At 39.2% G+C, this 23,178-nt stretch overlaps 3 protein-coding genes across 4 annotated transcripts in view; 2 read left to right on the top strand and 1 right to left on the bottom strand.

The window, feature by feature from the left end:
• Nucleotides 1–23,178, top strand: part of LOC311089569 (uncharacterized protein) — a 406,125-nt gene that overhangs the window by 365,605 nt on the left and 17,342 nt on the right. The gene's annotated exons all lie outside the window — the stretch shown is intronic.
• Nucleotides 4,576–8,754, top strand: LOC311094267 (uncharacterized protein). The gene is made up of 4 exons (XM_084132095.1): nt 4,576–5,634; nt 6,005–6,160; nt 6,985–7,994; nt 8,111–8,754. The coding sequence occupies exons 3-4, from the start codon at nt 7,124–7,126 to the stop codon at nt 8,356–8,358; spliced, it is 1,119 nt and encodes a 372-aa protein (XP_083988221.1). The 5' UTR covers nt 4,576–5,634; nt 6,005–6,160; nt 6,985–7,123; the 3' UTR covers nt 8,359–8,754.
• wbp2nl (WBP2 N-terminal like) lies at nt 16,149–20,956 on the bottom strand. 2 transcript variants are annotated; one of them, XM_084117097.1, is made up of 9 exons: nt 20,866–20,938; nt 20,713–20,794; nt 19,879–19,987; nt 17,471–17,609; nt 17,296–17,388; nt 17,046–17,186; nt 16,866–16,946; nt 16,681–16,766; nt 16,149–16,575 (listed from the first exon to the last, which is right to left on the bottom strand). In XM_084117097.1, exons 2-9 carry the CDS (start codon nt 20,769–20,771, stop codon nt 16,522–16,524), a joined length of 762 nt encoding a protein of 253 aa, XP_083973223.1. In that variant the 5' UTR covers nt 20,772–20,794; nt 20,866–20,938; the 3' UTR covers nt 16,149–16,521. The 2 variants fall into 2 exon arrangements, with proteins under 2 accessions (XP_083973223.1, XP_083973222.1); XM_084117096.1 differs by having other exon boundaries at nt 20,713–20,956.

Genomic DNA, 23,178 nt, shown 5'->3' with positions numbered 1-23,178 from the left:
TTATCTAAAGGCAAGTCATTTGTATCTTTTACTGATTTTGAGAAGGTCATCCACGCTTTATATTGTATGTACAGCACTTTGGTGAACACCTGCTGTTTTAAAAAGGTGCTCTATAAATAAACTTTGATTTGATTTGATTTGATTTGATTTGATAATTGTGGAGAAGAAGGATGGGACCGTATTACAGCCAACAGAGATTGAGATTTTAAGATTCCCAAAAATTTCCCAAAAAGCAACTAAAAATCTGAAAAAAAAAGTGTCCAAGAAGAAATTACAAAACAAAGATGAACTGGCAGAATCTGAGAGGGATATTAAAGATATTGAGAGGGAATGTGGTCTGATCTTCACAGATCGCAGATGCGAGGAAGGAATGATTGACAGAATCTTGACAGTGAAGGGAAACGACAATCCTGATCCCCTGGGCCCAGTTTTTCAAAAGTAATCCAGTGGGATTTCGGATCACGGATCGGATCAAATCTTGGAAATGGGTTTTTCAAAAGCATGAGAGGGATTCTGAACTAAGATCAGATCATGTAATCCGATCTTACATTTGATCTGGATCAAACCTGTCCTTTGGGTTTTTCACAACTTTGAACTCGGTTTGGGAAAACAGGATTATCCTGATCCCATCAGAAGGGTGGATTCAGTTGTGATTTTTCGAACCAAATAAAACCAGAGAGTTTTTTTTTTTTAAGTGAATGATCATAAAATCAATGTTTACTGATGATATATACATTTCTTCATATTTGAAGCATATATGAAGCATGTCACATCTAATGAGATATGGTAAAACAAAAAAATCTACAATTTAAAATTATAACAAAATAAGGAAAGTAAAATGTTTCTGTTTATTACAGTGTTTCTGTTTCTTAAAATTTAAATAAACAATGGTTATTTGTGGCCACCGGTATTTTGCCAGCTGTTGTTCTTTGCTAAGCCAGTAGGCTACACTGTTGGCTCCATTTAAGGCTCTAGTAAACAGGATTTGGTAATCCTGAAATTTGGTATTTGGATCACAGTGATCCAATCCAAGGTTCCTTTAAAAAACTGGCATAAAAGTAAAATGGATCAGGTGATCCTGGATAGCAAAACATGGGATTTCCAAATCCGGATCAATTTGATCCAGATTACATTTTTTGAAAAACTGGGCCCTGGCCTGTAGATCTGAGATAAGAGTCAGGATAAGCACTCTCTGATCCGGCTGGAATCTGACGTGTGTATTATTACACTGAAACCTGGTTGATCTACTCTCATGAGTGTGTTTGGATGGACTGAATGTTTGTGTGACTAAGATTGCAACTGTTGTGTAAATGTTTTCATGTTTAATAGTATTATTGTTCCTCATTTGAGAATGCATGACTTGGAACGAATAGCCGACGTGTGTGTCCAGCGCACACAGGACTCCAGTGTAGTGTGTGAACCTATCACTATCTCAACTGTACTTTCATATTTACTGTCATACAAAACTGATATTTTGAGGAAGAGAAAATGTAACATTTTGATTTGCTACACTTTCTTTTAATAACTCCTGCTCTTCAGTGTTTATACTTCACATGACTTTTCTATTCTTCTTGATTGTGTAAAATATATGTGTCTGAGTGAACTAATAGCATTCGATGAGTCTGTCTGAATAAGATATTAATAGATTTTTATTCAAATCAAATCAAATCAAATCAAGTATATTTGTATAGCGCTTTTCACAATACAGATTGTATCAAAGCAGCTTCACAGTATTAAAATAAAATAATACAACAAAGTTTGTTTCTAGTGGAATTTATTGATTGATAGAATAAAATTAAATATCCCCAAAATATCCCCAACTGAGCAAGCCAAAGGCAACAGTGGCAAGGAACCGAAAAAACTCCATCAAGCGGCCTAATGGTGTCCTAAAACTCCATCAGGTGACCTAATGGAGAAAAAAAAAACCTTGGGAGAACCCAGGCTCAGTCGGGGGCCAGTTCTCCTCTGGCATTTATGAACTAGAGGCCGGATTGTAGTTTGAAACTGTGAGATTAACAATATTATATGAATGCCTGGCTGAAAAGATGCGTCTTTAATCTAGTTTTAAACTGGGAGAGCGAGTCCGAGCAACGAACAGTATCAGGAAGGCTATTCCAGAGTTTTGGAGCCAAATGTGAAAATGCTCTCCCTCCTTTGGTTGATCTGGATATCCTAGGTATGACCAAAAGCCTCGAATTTATTGATCTTAAAGAGCGCGATGGATTATAGGGTGATAGAAGATCCGTTAAATAGACTGGAGCTAAGCCGTTTAGGGCTTTATAAGTCAGTAGCAATACCTTGTAATTAATACGGAACTTTATAGGTAGCCAATGTAGTGATGATAAAATCGGTGTTATATGATCATATTTTCTTGATCTAGTAAGAACTCTAGCGGCTGCATTTTGGACTAACTGTAGCTTGTTTATTGAGGATGCAGGACAACCAGCTAATAAAGCATTACAGTAATCTAGTCTCGAGGTCATGAATGCATGAACTAACTTTTCTGCATCAGAAACTGATAGCATATTACGTAGCTTAGCAATGTTTCTAAGGTGGAAAAAGGCTGTTTTTGTAACATACGAAATATGATTTTCAAAAGACAGGTTACAATCGAGTATAACACCCAGGTCTTTTACTGTAGAGGATAAAGTAACAGGACATCCTACGATGTCAAAGTTGTATTGTGAGAGGTTCTGTGGGCGGTTTTTTGAACCGATAAGTATTACCTCTGTCTTGTCTGGATTTAATAATAGAAAATTACGCGTCATCCAATCTTTTATATCTTTAACACACTCTGTCAATTTGGATAATTTAGCGTTTTCATCCGGCCGTGATGAAATATATATTTGAGTGTCATCAGCATAACAATGGAAACTAATTCCATGTTTCCTTATAATATTTCCAAGTGGCAGCATATATATTGAGAATAATAGAGGGCCTAACACAGATCCCTGCGGCACTCCATAGTTTACTGGAGTTATGATCGATTTTTCTCCATTTAAATAGACAAAATGGTAGCGGTCTGATAAGTATGATCTAAACCAGCTTAATGCTTGTCCTTGAACACCAGTATAATTTTGTAGTCGATCTAAGAGTATTGTATGATCTATAGTATCGAACGCAGCACTTAGATCAAGTAAAACTAGTATTGAGATGCAGCCTTGGTCAGAAGCTAAAAGTAAATCATTTGTGATTTTAACGAGCGCAGTTTCAGTGCTATGGTGCGGCCTGAATCCTGACTGAAACTTTTCATAGATATCATTTTCTTGCAAGAAAGAGCCCAGTTGAGCGGACACAACTTTTTCTAGTATTTTAGACATAAAAGGTAGATTTGAAATGGGTCTATAATTTGCTAGATTATGCGGGTCTAATTGTGGTTTCTTAATGAGAGGTTTTATCACTGCCAGTTTAAATGTTCTTGGAACATGACCTAAAGATAAAGACAAGTTAATAATATTGAGGAGAGGCTCTTCTACTACAGGTAACACTTCTTTCAGTAGTTTAGTTGGTATAGGATCTAATAAACATGTTGTTGTTTTAGATGAAGTGATAAGTTTATTTAACTCTTTTTGTTCTATAGTTGTAAAGCACTGTAATTGTTCTTGCGGGGTGATAATTGAGGCTGAATTATAAGGTGCGATTGAGGATTGAACGTTTACAATTGTGGTTCTGATGTTTTCTATTTTCTCAGTGAAGAAGTTCATGAAATCATTACTACTAAACTGTAACGGGATATTTTGTTCGGGTGACGTCTGTTTATTTGTTAGTCTAGCCACGGTGTTAAATAAAAACCTAGGATTGTTTTGGTTGTTTTCTATTAGTTTGCGGAGATGCTCAGCCCTGGCCGCTTTTAGGGCCTTTTTATAACGTGACATACTGTCTTTCCACGCGATTCTAAAGACCTCTAAATTAGTTTGTTTCCATTTACGCTCTAAATTACGGGTTTCTCTCTTTAGAACATGCGTAGTATTATTGTACCATGGTGCTTTAATTTTCTCTGTGACCTTTTTTAATCTAACGGGTGCAACAACATCCAATGTTCTAGAGAGAATGGTGCTCATAGTGCTAGTTAGTTCTTCTAGTTCATCTGTTTGTTTGGGTTCAGGCAGCAGCTGAGACAGATCAGACAAGCAACTCGAGAAATTATCTATGGTGGATGGAAGGATTGTTCTGCCTGGTCGAAAACGCGGCGCCGCATGACATATTACAGCAGTACGTAATATGCAAGTTACCAAGTAATGGTCAGTGACATCATCACTTTGTGGAATGATATCTATATCGGTTGGATCGGTTCCATATGATATAATTAAATCGAGTGTGTGAATAAGACGATGAGTTGGTCCGGTGACGTTTTGTTTGACCCCAAAGGAATTTAATAAATCTATAAACGCAGCCCCTAACGCATCATTTGGATTATCTACGTGTATGTTAAAATCTCCAACATGTGTTCATGCGACGAACAACCGTATAAGTCCAAAAAAACAAAAATTTAGATAACCATGGGACTTGAATGTATGTGTGCCACTTTGTATACAGAATCACTTTGGGGGGTGTTCGCGCGACCAAAACTCTGTATTTAAAAATTTAAAATAGTCTCACGCGGAAAAACCGTTTATGTCCACTAACGAAAAATGGAGACGCCGTTTGCTTTCATGTCCGCTGCGGACATTAATAGGCAAAACCTCGGCAAAAAAAGGAGAGCGAACGTGAACGAATGGAAGGACAGAGCAAGGAAGTATTTGAGGAATGCTGGGAAACCCTATGTGAACCGGAGAGGAGAGCAAAAACAAGGAAAAGGTCCACCAAAAGAGGTGAGTGAAAACCCGTATACAAAGTATCTAACGTTAAGTTAGCGGTTACAGTCAGAGGGGCGTGTAGGCTCTGTCTACTACAGTTCATATAGCTCACTCTGTTTAAAGGATAATTTCATGAATGGGTCGAAATGAAAGCTGAGAAAATTAGGATTCAGGGGACGTTTTAAACATGTCTGTACTCCTTATAACCACGGAGAAATGAATCGAAACGCTTTAGGTGCGTCTCTAACACCAGCCCAGCTGCGTCATTCATAGATTGTGTTATACGTAACGTTACTGCTGGCAGAATTGTATATACATAAACAAACATAATATGTAAATTCATCCCCAATCTTTAAGATGTTTAGAGTAGAATTTGATTGCTTTATGTCTTCACTGAAATTGGTAAAAAAAAAAAAAAAAAAAAAAAAAAGTCATTGACGTGTTTAAAATATTTTGATATAATTTTTGGATCCCGTTACCATTTAATGCAACACGTTGTTTTGTAATATTGTATGCTATGTTATGTTTGTTACTTGTTATCTAATAAATAATAAAAATAAATTAAAAAAAGGTAATAATAAAAAAAATGCATTGATTGTGTAAGCTGATATTCTAGCAAGTAACCTTAATAGCTGCTAATAGCTCTAGTTTTTATAGCTAAAAAAAAAAAAAAAAACGCTAATGTGACTTTGTTTCTGTTAAGGGCAAGGTGTGCAAGGAGACGTGTCCCAGGCAATGTTCAAGCCTAACAGATGAAAGAAAACTCCAGCTCTTCACAGAGTTTTATGCTGTCTCTTATGAGAGGCAGCAGGCTATCATTCTCTCTGGTTTGGAGCAGGTAGGCTAACTTAAGCAATACATGACCATATCATGTCAACAGTATGCAATGCATTACAATGTAGGCCCATGAAATAACCAGTGAATTGAATACTACTGTATGCCTTCAATTCACTAAGACTGCACATGTGCTTGATCACTGTAAATGTTAAATTTTGTGAGGATGGATGAAGGATGACCAACATCAAGTAGGCCACCAAGTGCATTAAAGACCACAGCGCTTTGGTGCCCTAAAAGGCACACACATGGCTTATTCATTCTCCTAACCAAAGCCTACTCACATACTTAATGACCTTAACTTGACAGCATACGACGGCTAGCCTGCTACGCTATGGTAAATGTATTTTTACTTCATGTCTTTTTACTTCTAGCACAAGGTGAGTCGCAGACGACCACGTGGGCCTGACACTGAGAATACTAAGAGGAAGTACACCTTCAAGTACAATGTGCAACAAGGAGGCCAAAGACTTGCTGTTTGTAAGCTTACATTTATGTCAGTCTTTCAACTGACCAACAGTCGCTTACAGGCAAGTTTTCTATAGCCTAGCGTTTTCCGTTTAACTTTTCATTACATGCATGATTTTAATTAGATACATTGTCCATAACATATTTATTTAAAGTTACATATCTTTGAAAAGGTTATTCAAGAAAAGTTAGGCAGTCAGTCTGAGGGAACAGAGCAGGTAGCTAAAGTCAGGTCTCCATTAGAGGACTTCAGAGGAAAACATAAGAACAGGTAAGTAAAAAAAAAAAAAAAAAACTTCACCTCAGGAAAGATTAATGTGTATTTAAAATGGGTCATTTATGTAGTAGAAATGTGAAATTATTTTTTAATTTGGAGCCTTCTAGACTGAGAAAAGCCAGAAAATTAATTTTTGATTTATGGGAATGAAAGACAACAACTCCCAGAATGCACTGGGACACAGAGACGCACTGGTCTCGTAGGCTATCTCTCACGGAGGAGAACGCACATCAACTGATCACTTGGTTAGCGTCATGTAAACACTACATTCAGATTCACAAATCGTAATAAATTCAGTTAGATTTAAACAAAAGATGTGCATGTAAACAATGACGATTTTTGCGTCATCGCTGGATTTTTTCCAGACAAAAAATACATAAATCTCTCGTCTCGGGGATATGAGGGAGGAAAGCACGGTAATTCGAAAAAACTACAGGTTTTCTACTGATACAAAGCGTAATGCTAAATCCTGAAGTATCCCTTTAATGACTGTATGTGAAAAACAAAATCCTATAATTTAATGTCAAAGAAACAATGCAATTTTGCAAAACAGACCAGCATAGTTTATTATATTTCCCGTGTTCATGAGTTGTGTTGTTTATTTTTTAGGCCTCATAGCATTCATCCTGCAGTGAGAGAGGGGATAAGAGAGCATATCCTGAGCTTCCCACGCCAACCGAACCACTACTCACGGTTGAAGGGAGATGTGGAGAGGGAGTACCTGAGCCCTGATTTAAACCTGCTCCGCATGTTCCGCCTGTACAAGGAAAACAATCCAGCATCCACTGCAAAGTTCTGGCTCTATAGGGACATCTTCAAGCAGCAGAACCTCAGTTTTGGGCAGCCAAGAAGTGACACTTGTGCGAAATGTGACGCCCTGTTCTCAAAATTAACAGCTGCTACAACAGATGGAGAAAGGTTGAAGATCGCAGCCGAGAGTGAGCTTCACCACCGGAAAGCTGAAAAAGCGTACACCCAGTTGCAGGCTGACACAGAGTGGGCCAAAGCCAATGATGACTGCCATGTCATTTGTATCGACATGCAGGGGGTAGTGTTCACGCCAAACCTGACACACTCCAACGTGTACTATCAACGGCAGCTGGCCAACTACAACCTCTGTATCCAGGAGATGGGCACTGACGATCCTCCTACAATGTGCCTCTGGCATGAGGGCATCGCTCACAGAGGTTCCATCGAGGTGGCAAGCTGTCTTTTGAAGTGGGCAGAAACATCTTTCGCTCCCCTAGTCCAGGCAAAGGAACGGAAGCTCATCATCTATAGTGACCGATGCTGTGGGCAGAACAACAACTGGCGAGTCCTAAACCTCATGGCCCTGCTCATATCTAGAAGGTACTTCAGTCAGATAGAGCAGAAGTTCATGGTGTCTGGTCACTCCTTCCTTCCCTGTGACCGTTCATTTGCCACGCTGGACAAGAGGCGTAAGGTGTCCACACTCCACACCCCCAGCGATGTTGCCGAGATGATCCGTGGAGCCAGGCAGCAGCAGCCATTTAAAGTAACTGAGATGAAATGTGCGGACTTCAGGCAGCTCCCTGATGCAACATTAAAGCGTCCACCTGGCCTCCTAATCACATCCATGATGTGGTTGAAAGTGACAGGTAAAAAAACGAAGAACTAAACTAAAACTAAACTGGTTTTCTGAGATTAACAGTGTTGGGGATATGTGCGTGAAGGAAGAATCTTTATTGAATTTCTTGTTGAATCATGATTTCAGCTGCTGATCCATGGTGTGTCCACACAAAACGGAGCCACAGCCTTTACGAGGGATGGAAGACCTGGCTGATCACCAAACAGAGGAAGAATCAACCACCTCCAGCTCCCTTGTTCTCCACCACGTATGCTCGTGCTTACGAGGACCCTTTGCCCATCAAGAAGGAGAAGCACCGTGACCTTATGAAAATGCTAGCCTACATGCCAGCAGAGGCCCAAGCATTTTATGGGACATTAGAATGTGAAGAGTAGCCTGGTATGTGTAGGTCATGTGCAGGGTAAGGTGGGGTATATTGTGTATATTGTGTAAAAGTAATCATAAAAGTAGTTGTTGCTTATCTTGTATGCCTTATCTTATGTTGTATAATAGGAATTTATAGGTATTTATTTATTTAGTAAATGAATGAATGGGATGATTATTTATGAAATGTATTATAAAAGTTAAAGGAACAAAAAAAAGGAAGATGTACATGTAAACTAGCATGGAACTATAGCATGGAATGATGATGATGTATGTATTGTAAATATGTATTGTTTACTGTTATTACTGTTGTTTATTGTTTGTATGTATTGTTTATTGTATGTACGGTTTATTGTTTGTACTGATGTTTATTTTTTGTACTATAAGTAGGCCTATGTATTGTTCATTGTTCGTACCGTATTGTCTGTGTTTTTGTTCTGTGATTTACGTTGGCAAAAAATTAAAGAAATTGAAAGAAAGAAATGCTTAATATTTTCTTTAAGGTTCTGTTACTGTATTAAAACTAAGATAAAGCAATCAAATCTCCAGTGGCTTAAAATGATAGGATGAATTGGACTTATACTGTTATTCCACATTAACTGGACATAAACTGTTCTTCCACATTCCAGAAATGTAAATTACTCTAACTTTTTATTTTTAAGATTGATACTAAAAAATCTTATCTCATTAGAATTGGGAAGCTTTTGTTGTCTATCTTCAAGTAAAAAAAAATATATATATATAATATTCAGAGTCCAAATTTAAAAAAATGTATTATTCAAAATTTGCAAATATGGACTTATATGGTTCTTCGTCTCAAGCCCTCAATTAGTGCTTTATCTACATTGACCAATAGATCTGAGAGAAAATCTGCAAACTCTTTTAGGAAATCAGCGTAAGGCCCAGGCGGTCTATATACGGTAGCCAAGGCTAGAGATAATATGGATTTTTTTCTAACATCTAAGAGCGTAACATTTAGTACAAGTATTTCAAACGAAATAAACTTATAACCCGTTTTCTGAGTAACATTGAGAATATCTCTATAGACCGCTGCAACACCGCCGCCACGACCAATCAGACGGGGTTCGTGCTTATAGGAGTATCCTGATGGAGTAGACTCATTTAGACCGAAATAATCATTAGGTTTAAGCCAAGTTTCAGTAAGGCAAAGGACATCGAAGCTATTATCTGTGACTATTTCATTTACAATAACTGCCTTAGGTGTGAGTGATCTAATGTTTAGAAGACCTAGCTTTAGAAATTGTTTTTGTTTACTAATAGCAACATTTTCTGGTTTAATAACAATTAGATTTTTTCTAGATCCTGCAGTAGATTTATTATTTGATCTCACTAAACGAGGAATAGACACAGTTTCTATGCAATGTTCTACACTATTTATATCAGTTAATTTGGTGCAGCAGAGACTATGATTTGAACTTTTGGTTACTAGTCAAAAGGTATTTAACATTTTGGAGATGTTATCTGACAGAAGATCCGATCCGAATCTGCTTGGGTGTAAGCCATCAGCACGGTAAAGCCTAGGACGCTCCCAAAACAGATTCCAATTATTTACAAAGAGCAGTTTCTGCTCATTGCACCATGACATTAACCATTCATTTAGCGCGAATAATCTACTAAACTTTTCATGACCTAGTCAGTACGTGGGAAGCGGTCCTGACACAATGATCGTTATATCAGGCGATGTGCTGCGTACCGTATCGATCAGATTCCTGAAGTACGGTGTACATTTTAGGACATCCTCAGACCTCAGACATATGAAGACAAGGCATCATGCCTCAGACTAAAAGGCTTCAGTCATTGGACAAAACGGCATCGCGCCTCAGACTGAAAAGCTTCAGGTCTCAGGAAAAACAATGTCAGGTGTCAGGTCTCGTACAATTAGGCATCAGACGAAACAGCCTCAGACAAAAAGGCATCAGACATAAAGACATCGGACGAAACGGACTCAGACTAAAAGGCATCAGACATAAAGGCATCGGACGAAACGGACTCAGACTAAAAGGCATCAGACATAAAGACATCGGACGAAACGGACTCAGACTAAAAGGCATCAGACATAAAGACATCGGACGAAACGGACTCAGACTAAAAGGCATCAGACATAAAGACATCGGACGAAACGGACTCAGACTAAAAGGCATCAGACATAAAGGCATCGGACGAAACGGACTCAGACTAAAAGGCATCAGACATAAAGGCATCAGACGAAACGGACTCAGACTAAAAGGCATCAGACAAAAAGGCATCAGACGAAACGGACTCAGACTAAAAGGCATCAGACATAAAGGCATTGGACGAAACGGACTCAGATGGAGTTTGGAGGTTCGCATTGCCCCGCCACATGTGACATCACATGTACGCAACACAGAGTAGGGAGTGAGACTGTGTTGATGTACGCGATTCATAGCTCGAAAGAACGCTTTACTTGTTACATTTATGAAGTCTCTAAGGTTGATTAAAAACAAGAAAAGTGACAGATTCTTGAAATATTATGATGATATTTTTGACAATACCACTGATGCATAATGTTTCCTCTGTGTATTTATTTATTTATTTATTTGAAGCTTTACATATACTTATCAACATAATTAGTATATATATATATATATATATATATATATATATATATATATATGTATATATATATATATATATATATATATATATATATATATATATACAGTACAGGCCAAAAGTTTGGAAACATTACTATTTTTAATGTTTTTGAAAGAAGTTTCTTCTGCTCATCAAGCCTGCATTTATTAGATCAAAAATACAGGGAAAAAAATGTAATATTGTGATATATTATTACAATTTAAAATAATTGGTTTTCAATTTATTATACTTTAAATTATCATTTATTTCTGTGATGCAAAGCTGAATTTTCAGGATCATTACTCCAGTCTTCAGTGTCACATGTGACATCCAGTCTATCACATGATCCTTTAGAAATCATTCTGATTTATTATGAGTGTTGGAAACATTTCTGCTGCCTAATATATTTGATGAATAAAAGGTTAAAAAGAACTGCATTTATTCAAAATAAAAAAAAAAAATTTCTAATAATATAAATCTTCTTTACAGGGGCGGATCTAGAAAAATATTTATGGTGTGGCGAGAGGGGTGGCAACATATGGCAGACATATATATACTGAATTTAATCACAGTTAAATTGGCTATAACATTTAATTCGTTGCTGCCAACTAGGGTGATCCGCCCCTGCTTCTTTACTATCACTTTTTATCAATTTAACACATCCTTGCTGAATAAAAGTATTGATTTATTTCAACAAAAAAAAAGAAAAAATGACTGACCCCAAATTACTGACCAGTGTATATTGTTGTTACAAAAGATTTATATTTTTAAAATATTTCATATTCAATATTTTTTATTCATCAAAGTATCCTAAAAAAGTATCACAGGTTAGGAAAAAATATTAAGCAGCAGAACTGTTTCCAACTTTGATAAAGAATCATCATATTAGAATGATTTCTAAAGGATCTTGTGATAGACTGGAGTAATGATCCTGAAAATTCAGCTTTGCATCACAGAAATAAATGATAATTTAAAGTATAATAAATTGAAAACCAATTATTTTAAATTGTAATAATATATCACAATATTATTATTTTTTTCTGTATTTTTGATCAAATGCAGGCTTGATGAGCAGAAGAAACTTCTTTCAAAAACATTCTCTCTGTCCTAGCATGTATCCCATATTTGTATAAAATTTGTGGTTAAAAACTTTTTTTGTAAAAAAACAAAACAAAATTTAATAGGCTATGTTTCAAAAATTTTGGCCTGTAGGCCTACTGTATATATATATATATATATATATATATATATATATATATATATATATATATATATATATATATATATATATATATATATATATATATGCTTTAATGAAATGTTACACTAATTAAGTTGTTTACAGAAGAGAACATGCATTTTGCAATATGCCATATTTCAACTAGCTAGTTTGTATGTTGGCAAACTAACGTGGAGTTAAAGCGTTCTTTCGAGCTATGAACCGCGTACATGTGACGTCATATGGGGCGGAGCAATGCGAACCTCCAAACTCCATCTGAGTCCGTTTCGTCCGATGCCTTTATGTCTGATGCCTTTTAGTCTGAGTCCGTTTCGTCTGATGCCTTTTTGTCTGAGTCCGTTTCGTCTGATGCCTTTTAGTCTGAGTCCGTTTCGTCTGATGCCTTTTAGTCTGAGTCCGTTTCGTCTGATGCCTTTTTGTCTGAGTCCGTTTCGTCTGATGCCTTTTAGTCTGAGTCCGTTTCGTCTGATGCCTTTTTGTCTGAGTCCGTTTCGTCTGATGCCTTTTAGTCTGAGTCCGTTTCGTCTAATGTCTTTTTGTCCGAGTCCGTTTTGTCTGATGCCTTTTAGTCTGAGTCCGTTTCGTCCGATGCCTTTATGTCTGATGCCTTTTTGTCTGAGGCTGTTTCGTCTGATGCCTAATTGTACGAGACCTGACACCTGACATTGTTTTTCCTGAGACCTGAAGCTTTTCAGTCTGAGGCGCGATGCCGTTTTGTCCAATGACTGAAGCCTTTTAGTCTGAGGCATGATGCCTTGTCTTCATATGTCTGAGGTCTGAGGATGTCCTAAAATGTACACCGTACTGAAGTCTTTCTTCAGAACCTCTGTCTGTCGCAGCCTGATGTCGGCCCCTCCCGCGTGCAGGACCACAGTTCCGACGCGCTCGTTCAGAATCTCGGGAACGTGAGCAGCGATTTCAGAAACACGAGCACCAGGAAAGCAGTGACTATGCACCTTACTTTTATTTAACGTAGCTTGTACGTGTCGAACGATGGAATCACCGATGATCACAGCATCGCGTTCTGTTTCGCGAAGAGGGGAGAAGCGGTTTTGTGTGGATATCTCGAAAACCGGGAGGGTCGGAGAGAGTCTTGGTCTAGACCTGACTCGCGTCTTCCGCTGCGGAAATATCCAGGCTTCGTGGTGGCATGTTGGAGCCGGCGTAAACGAGACCATGGCTGATCGCGGCCTCGACGCTCGTGACCGATGCTGAGTAACGCACGGAGTAGACGAGGTCGGAGTCAGCGGGTTAGTAACGTTGATCACTGATTTGTGTTCATCGGCGCGTGATGTTTCAAGAGCTAACCGCCGGTCTATCAGCTCGGCTTTTCTCACTAAAAGGTCGTGGATCTGTTTCTCAACAGCTTCCAGCTCAGACTGCAACGCGTGTAGCTCAAATGTGTCCTCACCTGCACCAAAAGGTAGACTACTTACATCTGATATATTCGCCATTTTAACAGATGGACAGTAAGTTAAGTTAGCAACGACGCTACCAGTGATGCTATCAATATTAATACTAATTTATGACTGAAGTCTTGGATATAATCCGTCTTTTTAGTGGTACAGGTGTAGAGTAGACGCACGATAGGCGAAAAAAATGTTTGTTTGTAAGTGAGTGTGGAGAAGACGCGTTCAGCCGTGATCCACAGGAGTAACCTATAAGAGTATCCGACGTTGGATCACTAATAGGCTTGAGACGCGTCTGCTCAACAGTCCGCGTTGTAACTATGAGGTGAGGAGAAATAGAAAATGTTCGTTGTAAGTGAGTTTAAAGAGAAATCAAGAATTATAAATCAATCGATGGAGCTCCAAAGACAACAACGCGTTCAGACGCGACGCATGCGCATTCGAAACAGCATATGTTGTCACAATACTGGAATAGTATTCCAGTATTGTGATATAATATGACAATATTCATATTATATTAGCGCATATTATATTACAGACAATTCATTATTTTTTATATTATTTTATTGATTGATTGGCACCTCATTTTAATACTTTGTTGATATTTGTCATTGTCATATTTCCTTGTCATAATTTCTTTTGTGCATTTATGATTAGACAATATTGTAAGCATAAACATGTCAATAAAGTAAAACATGACATTAAACTGAACAAAGTCAGTGCATTTGCATATCTCAGTCAGTCAAAGGCAGCACTGCTGTTGTAGAAACACACCTCAAATGTGCCTTTCATGTCAGATCTGAATCCACTTTTCTGTGAACACTGGAAACAGAGCTGCCAAGTCAACACTAAAGTGAACACACAGTATTCGAGTCCAGTGTGAATGTCTCATAGGAATCCTCTGTTTCTATTCAAGATCTTCTGTTTCACCTCTGCACTTTAGGCTTTTCCAATGGCACATCCGTATGAAATGCAAAAAGACTTTAAACTCCTAATAAATCCCGTTTCCCCCCACACGCCTGACATTCAAATAGTGTTTATAGTCACCATTCCCACTATGAGGCTTCATGAAGTCAGAACTGTGAAGACATCCCAGTTGTACGTGCGCTTCCGGTGTGGTGTTCTCCCATAGCTAACTGTGCTGAAAGTAAACTCTTTGTGTCATATTTCGAATAAACATCGATCACAACTAATTATAATAGCATAGCATCTTAGCATATCAAAATAACGGCCCTATCTTGCACCCAGCGCAATTGACTTTGTACAGCGATGCATGCATCATTCCTATTTCTCACCCGTGCACAGCGGACTTTTCCCTCCACAGACGCACGTCGGTAAACTAGGGAATGAAAAAATAGGCATAAATCTAGATTACACATTTACCCAGATTATTATACGCCTGTTTAACCGAAGCTAATCTGTGTGTGTTTCTCCATCCCCAATGTCACTTCTCTGTGTTTTACGGCCCTGACGAGAACGTCGGTCTCCTCGGCTGTGAACCACTCCTGGCAAATCCGCCGTTATAATAGCAATCCGCCATGGAACAAGCGCGCCTGCTCTTAAAGGGAATGTGAGATGTCGCTCTGATTGGTTTGTTACGCCCAAACCACACCTATGAGTGATGAAGCTCCTTCAGACCAACACATTTTAGATTTGCGTCGGAGAGTCATTTATCCCGCCGGTATAATAGCAACAGCGCCCGAGACCCGCCCACAAAGATACTTGCGTTTTGCGCTTGATACTTGCGTTTCAGATCCTTAAAATAGGGCTCCAGGTGTCACTGCAGCTCTAACTGATAACAACTGAAACTATACAGACATTAAACAGATTTACTGCATTTATAACAGATATTAAACACCACTGGGTAACGATGATGACGTTACTTACATGATCAGAGACACCGTGGACTTTATCTTACAACCACAGACGAGTTACAGGAGCAGCTGATGACCACAACTGATGATGAAGATGAACACACACAGATGATGATGAAGATGATGAAGATGAACACACAGATGATGATGATGAACACACACAACTGATGATGATGAAGATGAACACACACAGATGATGATGATGATGAAGATGAACACACACAGATGATGATGAAGATGAACACACAGATGATGATGATGAACACACAACTGATGATGATGAAGATGAACACACACAGATGATGATGATGATGAACACACAACTGATGATGAAGATGAACACACACAGATGAACACACACAACTGATGATGAAGATGAACACACACAGATGATGATGAACACACACAACTGATGATGAAGATGATGATGAACACACACAACTGATGATGATGATGAACACACACACACACACAGATGATGAAGATGATACAACCCGACTTTCATTTCCAACCAAAATGAACCCCTGCAGCCAAAATCATGCCGACTGCCGTTACTACTCTGTACTCGAGGAGCTTGACAGAAATGCAGTGGAGTAATAAGTGCGATACTGAAACATGATCTGCAGTGTGTGTGTCTGAACAGAAACACTAGAACACAGAGAGAATATACAGGTTTTATTCCTCCGTCTACATCACACACACACACACACACACTTCAGCTGTCACCTACTCTACTGTTACCACCTGTGAGTATTTTAATTACATTATCAAAAGGAATTTACAGAATCATCCAGAGAACACACACACACACACACACACACACACACACAGTCATCAGGATTAGAAACTGAGCAGGAAGAAATACAAGTGTTAATTTCACTCTCGCTGGTTAAATATTAAAGTGAGAGTGTATCTATGAAAACTGCTGCTTTCATCACAGAATCAGAAGAAAAGAGTCGCTGGGATCCAGTCCGTGATCCAGTCCGTGATCCGGTCCGTGATCCAGTCCGTGATCCATTCTGTGATCCGGTCCGTTCACATGTTCTTCTTGTCGGGATTCTCAGGAGGATAATATGGAGGCGGCTGATCCTGAAGAACAACACATGAGGAATTGTTTGGAATGACTCACGTTCACTGATTCACCAGTACAAGAGTGAGTGTGTGTGTGTGTGTGTGTGTGTGTGTGTGTCTCACCATGGGCATGTAGACGCTGTGAGGGTTGCTGGGATTGTAAAATGCACTACTGGCCGCTTCTGCCGCTTTGGCATTTCCTGGAGCGACTGTGAACGACAGACAGAGATCAGATCATGTGACTAAAGACCCGATATACTGTGTGTGTGTGTGTGTGTGTGTGTGTGTGTGTGTGTGTGTGTGTGTACCTGGAGCAGGACACCAGTCCTGTGGGGGTCCGGGATACGGAGGAGGCGGAGCCATGTACATGGGAGCGCTGGGATACACACCTGTTCAACAACAGAGTTCATCAGTACTGAAGAGTTCATCAGCTGAGTGTGTGTGTGTGTGTGTGTGTGTGTGTGTGTGTGTGTGTGTGTGTGAGGTACCTGCAGCAGTGGGGGGGTATGGGTAGGGGTTGTACGCAGCCTGAGGCATGCTGGGATACGGGTACGGCTGAGGCATGGCTGGACTGGCGTATCCGTTCATCCCTGCGGCCGATCCGTTCTGAGCCGGAGGAGCTCGAGACGCTGAGCAACACACACAAACACACACACACATTCATTTATAAATATATGGACATATATGTGTGTGTTTGTAAAACACAAGAGTGTTTGAGCATGGATGAATGAGTCCCACCGTTGGTGGCCAGTTTGAAGAGCTGCTGTCCCAGCTCGATGGCGCCTCCGCTGGGGAAACACACCTTAAAGTTGGCCTGGCCTTCCCAGCCGCCTGAGAGAGAGACACACACACACGTGAACACAGCAGCAACACACACACTCAGTGCAGGTGCATGCTGGGTAAAGCACTCTACCTCCCGCCTCGGCCTTGATCAGACCCTGGATGTAGTTGGCGGCGAACACTGGCTGTTCAATGCTGCAGTTCTTCATCAGGTAATACGGGAACATGAAGGAGCAGAACTTGTCCTTCATCACACTGCTCACAAACACCATCTGAAACACACACACACACACACACACACACACACACACACACACACACACACACACATGTCTGATTAACCTGTGTTTGTGTTATGGGTAACTTTAAACTCTACTGGGTCAGTTAAGATGTGTTTGGGTGGGTTATGGGTTACTTTAAACTCTACTGGGTCAGTTATGGGTTAGTTAAGATGTGTTTGGGTGGGTTATGGGTTACTTTAAACTCTACTGGGTCAGTTATGGGTTAGTTAAGATGTGTTTGGGTGGGTTATGGGTTACTTTAAACTCTACTGGGTCAGTTATGGGTTAGTTAAGATGTGTTTGGGTGGGTTATGGGTTACTTTAAACTCTACTGGGTCAGTTATGGGTTAGTTAAGATGTGTTTGGGTGGGTTATGGGTTACTTTAAACTCTACTGGGTCAGTTATGGGTTAGTTTAGATGTGTTTGAGTGGGTTATGGGTTACTTTAAACTCTACTGGTTCAGTTATGGGTTAGTTAATATGTGTTTGGGTGGGTTATGGGTAGGGATGTTAACCGATGACCGTTTGACCGATGGTTGACCGTATCAAAGTTGTCGGTAGTCGGTTAAAAAAAAAAAGTGATCTCTAAATTAGGCTATTATAGACAGTGGACTAAACGCTAATACAGTTAGCCATTTCATTCCAATATCTTTTTGTGTGAAGTGAACAAATCCCTCACACAATTTTTTTTTTTTTCATAACTCGCCTGTTTGTACTTAATAAACCAATAAAAACATTTGGCGCGAGGTCACAGCGTTTGGGTTCGCGCGCTCACAAGGTTTGCGAAAAGTAAAGGCTACAGGCTAAAACACTCGAGGTTAGAACCAGGGCAGACGACAGGATGAAGCGTGCAAAGAAAAGTAGTGTGTGGGACCATTTCACCAAAAAGAATGACACAGATGTAAGTTGCAACTTGTAAGGGGGTCGCACACCGGACGCGCAGTGCAGCGCCGCGCCGCGCCACATCTAGGACAACTCGAGGTATCGCACACCGGACGCGCACTTTTTCAGTTTATGGCCAGCAATATTGTTATGTTTAAGGACATTATGAAATTAAGATAATGTCTGTACTATGTTATGATTGTACTGTACAATTAAATAGAATTGTTGCTGAGTCTGCAGTCTGAACACGTTACCTCAGAGCGTCCGTTAACTGAATGAATTGAAAATATCACCTGAAAATCCGATAACATCATCCATTTTCATTCAAGCAGCTGACTTCTGTAAATTAATGTAAAACTAAATGTATAATGCAGCACAGGGTGAAGTCAGTATATACATTAGTGGCAGGATTTTGAACAAGGTCCTGAGCCGTAGCTGGGCGCCGCGGACAGACGCCGAAAGATGTCGCCGGTGTGTATACAAGCGCGGATATACTCATAGAGAATAATGTGTTCGAATTTAAAAGACGTGGCGCTGCGCGACCCCCTTGTGTGATACAGTGCTTAAATACAGTAGTAGCACATCATCTATGCATCACCTGAAAACGCGACACCCGCATTGCGAAATTGCAGACACGGCTGTTATTTCAAATAATGTAGCATATTTTAAACTAATCGGTTAACCGGTTTCAACCGGCTAATGAGGCTCGGTGGTCGGTCAAGAAAATTTTTAGTTTTCGCCATCCCTAGTTATGGGTTACTTTAAACTCTTCTGGGTCAGTTATGGGTTAATTAAGATGTGTTTGCGTGGTTATGGGTTACTTTAAACTCTACTGGGTCAGTTATGGGTTAGTTAAGATGTGTTTGGGTAGATTATGGGTTACTTTAAACTCTACTGGGTCAGTTATGGGTTAGTTAAGATGTGTTTGGGTAGATTATGGGTTACTTTAAACTCTACTGGGTCAGTTATGGGTTAGTTAAGATGTGTTTGGGTAGATTATGGGTTACTTTAAACTCTACTGGGTCAGTTATGGGTTAGTTAAGATGTGTTTGGGTGGGTTATGGGTTACTTTAAACTCTACTGGGTCAGTTATGGGTTAGTTAAGATGTGTTTGCGTGGGTTATGGGTTACTTTAAACTCTACTGAGTCAGTTATGGGTTAGTTAAGATGTGTTTGGGTGGGTTATGGGTTACTTTAAACTCTACTGGGTCAGTTATGGGTTAGTTAAGATGTGTTTGGGTGGGTTATGGGTTACTTTAAACTCTACTGGGTCAGTTATGGGTTAGTTAAGATGTGTTTGCGTGGGTTATGGGTTACTTTAAACTCTACTGGGTCAGTTATGGGTTAGTTAAGATGTGTTTGGGTGGGTTATAGTTACCCTGTACTGTGTGAGGAAGACGGAGCCCTTCTTGGTGCCCTTGAACAGGTCGTTCTTGGGTGTGATGTCACTGAAGGACAGTTCGACGTTCTTACATTCTCGTAAGATGCTGAAAGACCAGGATGAAAACAGGAAGTGAGGTCACGATGGGAAATCAAGCGCACAGAATGGCCGCAGTTTCTCAACAGATATGAACAAACACTGTTACTACAGTTCCTGCAGAAATCACCACACTGCCTATAATGATGATGATGATCTTAAATCACACACTATCTGTGTATTAGTCAACTCACTAAATCATATATGATTCATATCAAACCAAAATTATTCATAACATTATAGATCTGATTAAACACATTGTTATTTGTCAAACTAATAAAGATTATGATATGATGTGAATCAGATTCGGTCAAAATATAAACAACACAATACATAAGCAACATACAAAATGAATCCTCCGCCCGCGTGTTATATCAGAGGGTGAGATGTGTGTGTGTAATTGTGATTATGTGTTGTTGTTGTTGTGTGTTTTGTAACTTACCTCTCTCCGGCTTATATCAGCGGGTATGATGTGTGATTATGTGTTGTTGTTGTTGTGTGTTTTATTGTACCTCTCTCATATCAGCGGGTATGATGTGTGTGTGTGTAATTGTGATTATGTGTTGTTGTTGTGTGTTTTATTGTTCCTCTCTCCGGCTTATATCAGCGGGTATGATGTGTTTGTGTGATTATGTGTTGTTGTTGTGTGTTTTGTACCTCTCTCCGGCTTATATCAGCGGGTATGATGTGTGTGTGTGTGTGTTTGTTTATGTGTTGTTGTTGTGTGTTTTGTACCTCTCTCCGGCCTGGATCAGCACTCCTCCGTTCGGGTGATGGTTCTGGTTCAGCGTCATGTTCTCCACCGATCAGGACTCAACTAAAGCAGATGTTAACTTTAGCGCGATGGTATTTAATAAAGGAGTGTGTTATTAATGTGCGATCACTCACTGACGATCCTCTTGGTAAACAGTTGCGCACTTTATTTCCGGCACCACGTGACTCCTCTCCGCTGATCACGTGGCCTGTGCTGTGACGTGTCAGGTCTGGCAAAGAAAACCCATTCAACTTCAAAAGACCATTTTATCGTTTTTGACGGAAAACCTTTTTTTTGTTTCGTTAAGGACTCTTATATTTTGATGAGATGTAATACTTTACCTAGTGCTTTTCACTCCTCCTAGTTATAGATCATATGTAAATAAATAAAATTCTCCAACATTAAAGGGGCTCTGTGTAGGTTTTTACTTAAAAAAATCTTTAAGATAGAGTTTTCATTTGTACATGTATGAGCCAACCATGATGTAATAAAAAGAATGACACCTTTATGGGGGTATTATTGTTGCAATATTACAAATAAATAGATTAATATTCACAAATAAATGTAAAGAGATTCACAAAAATGTATCGAATTCACAAATAAATAGATTAAGATCCACAAATAAATGTAAAGAGTTTCACAAAAAAATATAAAATACACAAATAAATAAAATGAGATTTGCAAATAAATAAAATATTTACAAATGTTTTATTATTTTACAAACACAACTCTGCCTGGCATTTATTTGTGAACCGCCTTCTGTGCATTTGTAAATCGCTGCACACATTTGTGAACTGGTTCCTGTGCATTTGTGAATCTCCTCACGCATCTGTGGATTTTGAAACACTTCTAGCGTCGACGTGCAGACAGATCCACAAATAAGTGGACTCCACCCACCGCCTACTCAAGCCAATCAGATAACGGCCACGTCGAGCTGGCCAATCGTAGCACGTTCTCGCTTCAACCAATCACGTTTAGCTATTTTTTATTTTTAAAAATAAAAGAGATTTTTTCAATCTCGCTGTGTTGTGGACTGCAAACGTCAGTAATGGAACAGATCGAGTTAATAATGATGTGATGAGCAATAAAATGATGATACACATGGGAATGGATTATATAGTTAAATAGATCGATTATCATTTCCTGGGATTTACTGATTTTTTTTTAGTTGTTCAGTGATTTCTCCAAGGCAGGTAAGAGATTTTTTTTTTTTTTCAAACATCCTTCTCCGCCTCTCTTTAAGCCTTCTTCGGCGCTCCAAGTCAGGCCGCACTAGTGACTCTAGAGCAGCTGTTCTCCTCTCTGAATGCGCTTCGTAAACTTCACAGAATGTGGATGCTGTATGTCTCCTTCTGTGCATGTCTTTGGAGGGCATAGCAGTGGAGGGACCTGGTTGTTCTTCTGGGAGAGGCTGTTCTTGGGAGCCTGTGCAATTGAGGACTTGGTCTGGGATGAGGTAGTGTTGAACAGAGGAGTCGAGCAGATTGTGCCTGATGGTGCACTCCCAACTCCACATTTCCCAAATAAGTCTTCCATTTCCTTTGAGAAAACATGTAAAACAATGTAAATAGAGATGCTTTAGAAATTATTTTTTATGTAAACCCAGTGATTCTGCAGTAATTTCAATACAAAAAGCACACCAACCTTGTAATACTCCCATGGAACTTTTCCCTCTCCTGTTGACCGACACCGGTCTTTAGCCCTTTTGTAAGTGGTGATCATGTTGCCAAGTTTTTTGAAGATTGTGTGTGTGTGTGAGATTTATTTTCCTTGTTTCAACAGGGCACTCGACAAGGGATACTGGATGATCAATCACAGGAGGGGGACACTGAGACAGAGATGCTGGACGTGGGTAGTATCTGCTAAAGAGAACACAGTAATAAAAAATCCCCATGATCATTTTAAATGTTATAATGTTATTATGGTTAAAAGAAAAATGCCTTACCTTGTTTCTGTGCTGCAGATCTCACTTGTTGCATTATATATGCTGCATATTTTTTGTCTATAAAAAACGAATTTCAATCAATAAAAATAAAATTCATTATTTTTACATAATCAAGCAACCAATTTTTATTTTTTATTTTTACTTACCATTCTTTATTCTCTCAGCAATTTCTTTGCTTACTGTTAATGTGATTGCTCCCTGGGAGTCTGATAGTGTTAGTAACATATTCTCCTTCTTGCTACAATTGTAGACTTTGTGGATGCCTTTTATAATCAAAGCCATAATGAGAAATGATGATGCTGCATTAAATTTACATTGTTATCCCTAATTATGGGTTAAACATGTAAGAGTGGGACATGGCACAGCTGATTAACTTGATGTCTATCCTACTTAAGGGAGAGTTTACCCAAAGAAAAAAAAACTTTGGGTGAACTATCCCTTTTTTACATGAAAAAGATTCCATATAAATATATTACACAATTGTGTGTCACCTTAATGTAAA

Source organism: Abramis brama, assembly GCF_963993115.1.
Source record: "Abramis brama genome assembly, chromosome: 1".
Classification (NCBI taxonomy): domain Eukaryota; kingdom Metazoa; phylum Chordata; class Actinopteri; order Cypriniformes; family Leuciscidae; genus Abramis; species Abramis brama.
The sequence above is the reverse complement of the archived record's forward strand: the minus strand, read 5'-3'. Positions and strand labels throughout refer to the sequence as shown.

What these genes read in the sequence shown, in the direction of transcription:
- LOC311094267 (XM_084132095.1), top strand. Translation starts at nt 7,124, where the DNA reads ATGTTCCGCCTGTACAAGGAAAACAATCCAGCATCCACTGCAAAGTTC. An exon ending in GATGTGGTTGAAAGTGACAG is followed by an intron (nt 7,995 to 8,110) that starts GTAAAAAAACGA and finishes TCATGATTTCAG; the next exon opens with CTGCTGATCCATGGTGTGTC.
- wbp2nl (XM_084117096.1), bottom strand. Translation starts at nt 20,771, where the DNA reads ATGACGCTGAACCAGAACCATCACCCGAACGGAGGAGTGCTGATCCAG. An exon ending in GATCAAGGCCGAGGCGGGAG is followed by an intron (nt 17,389 to 17,470) that starts GTAGAGTGCTTT and finishes TCTCTCTCTCAG; the next exon opens with GCGGCTGGGAAGGCCAGGCC. An exon ending in GGACTGGTGTCCTGCTCCAG is followed by an intron (nt 16,767 to 16,865) that starts GTACACACACAC and finishes TGTCGTTCACAG; the next exon opens with TCGCTCCAGGAAATGCCAAA.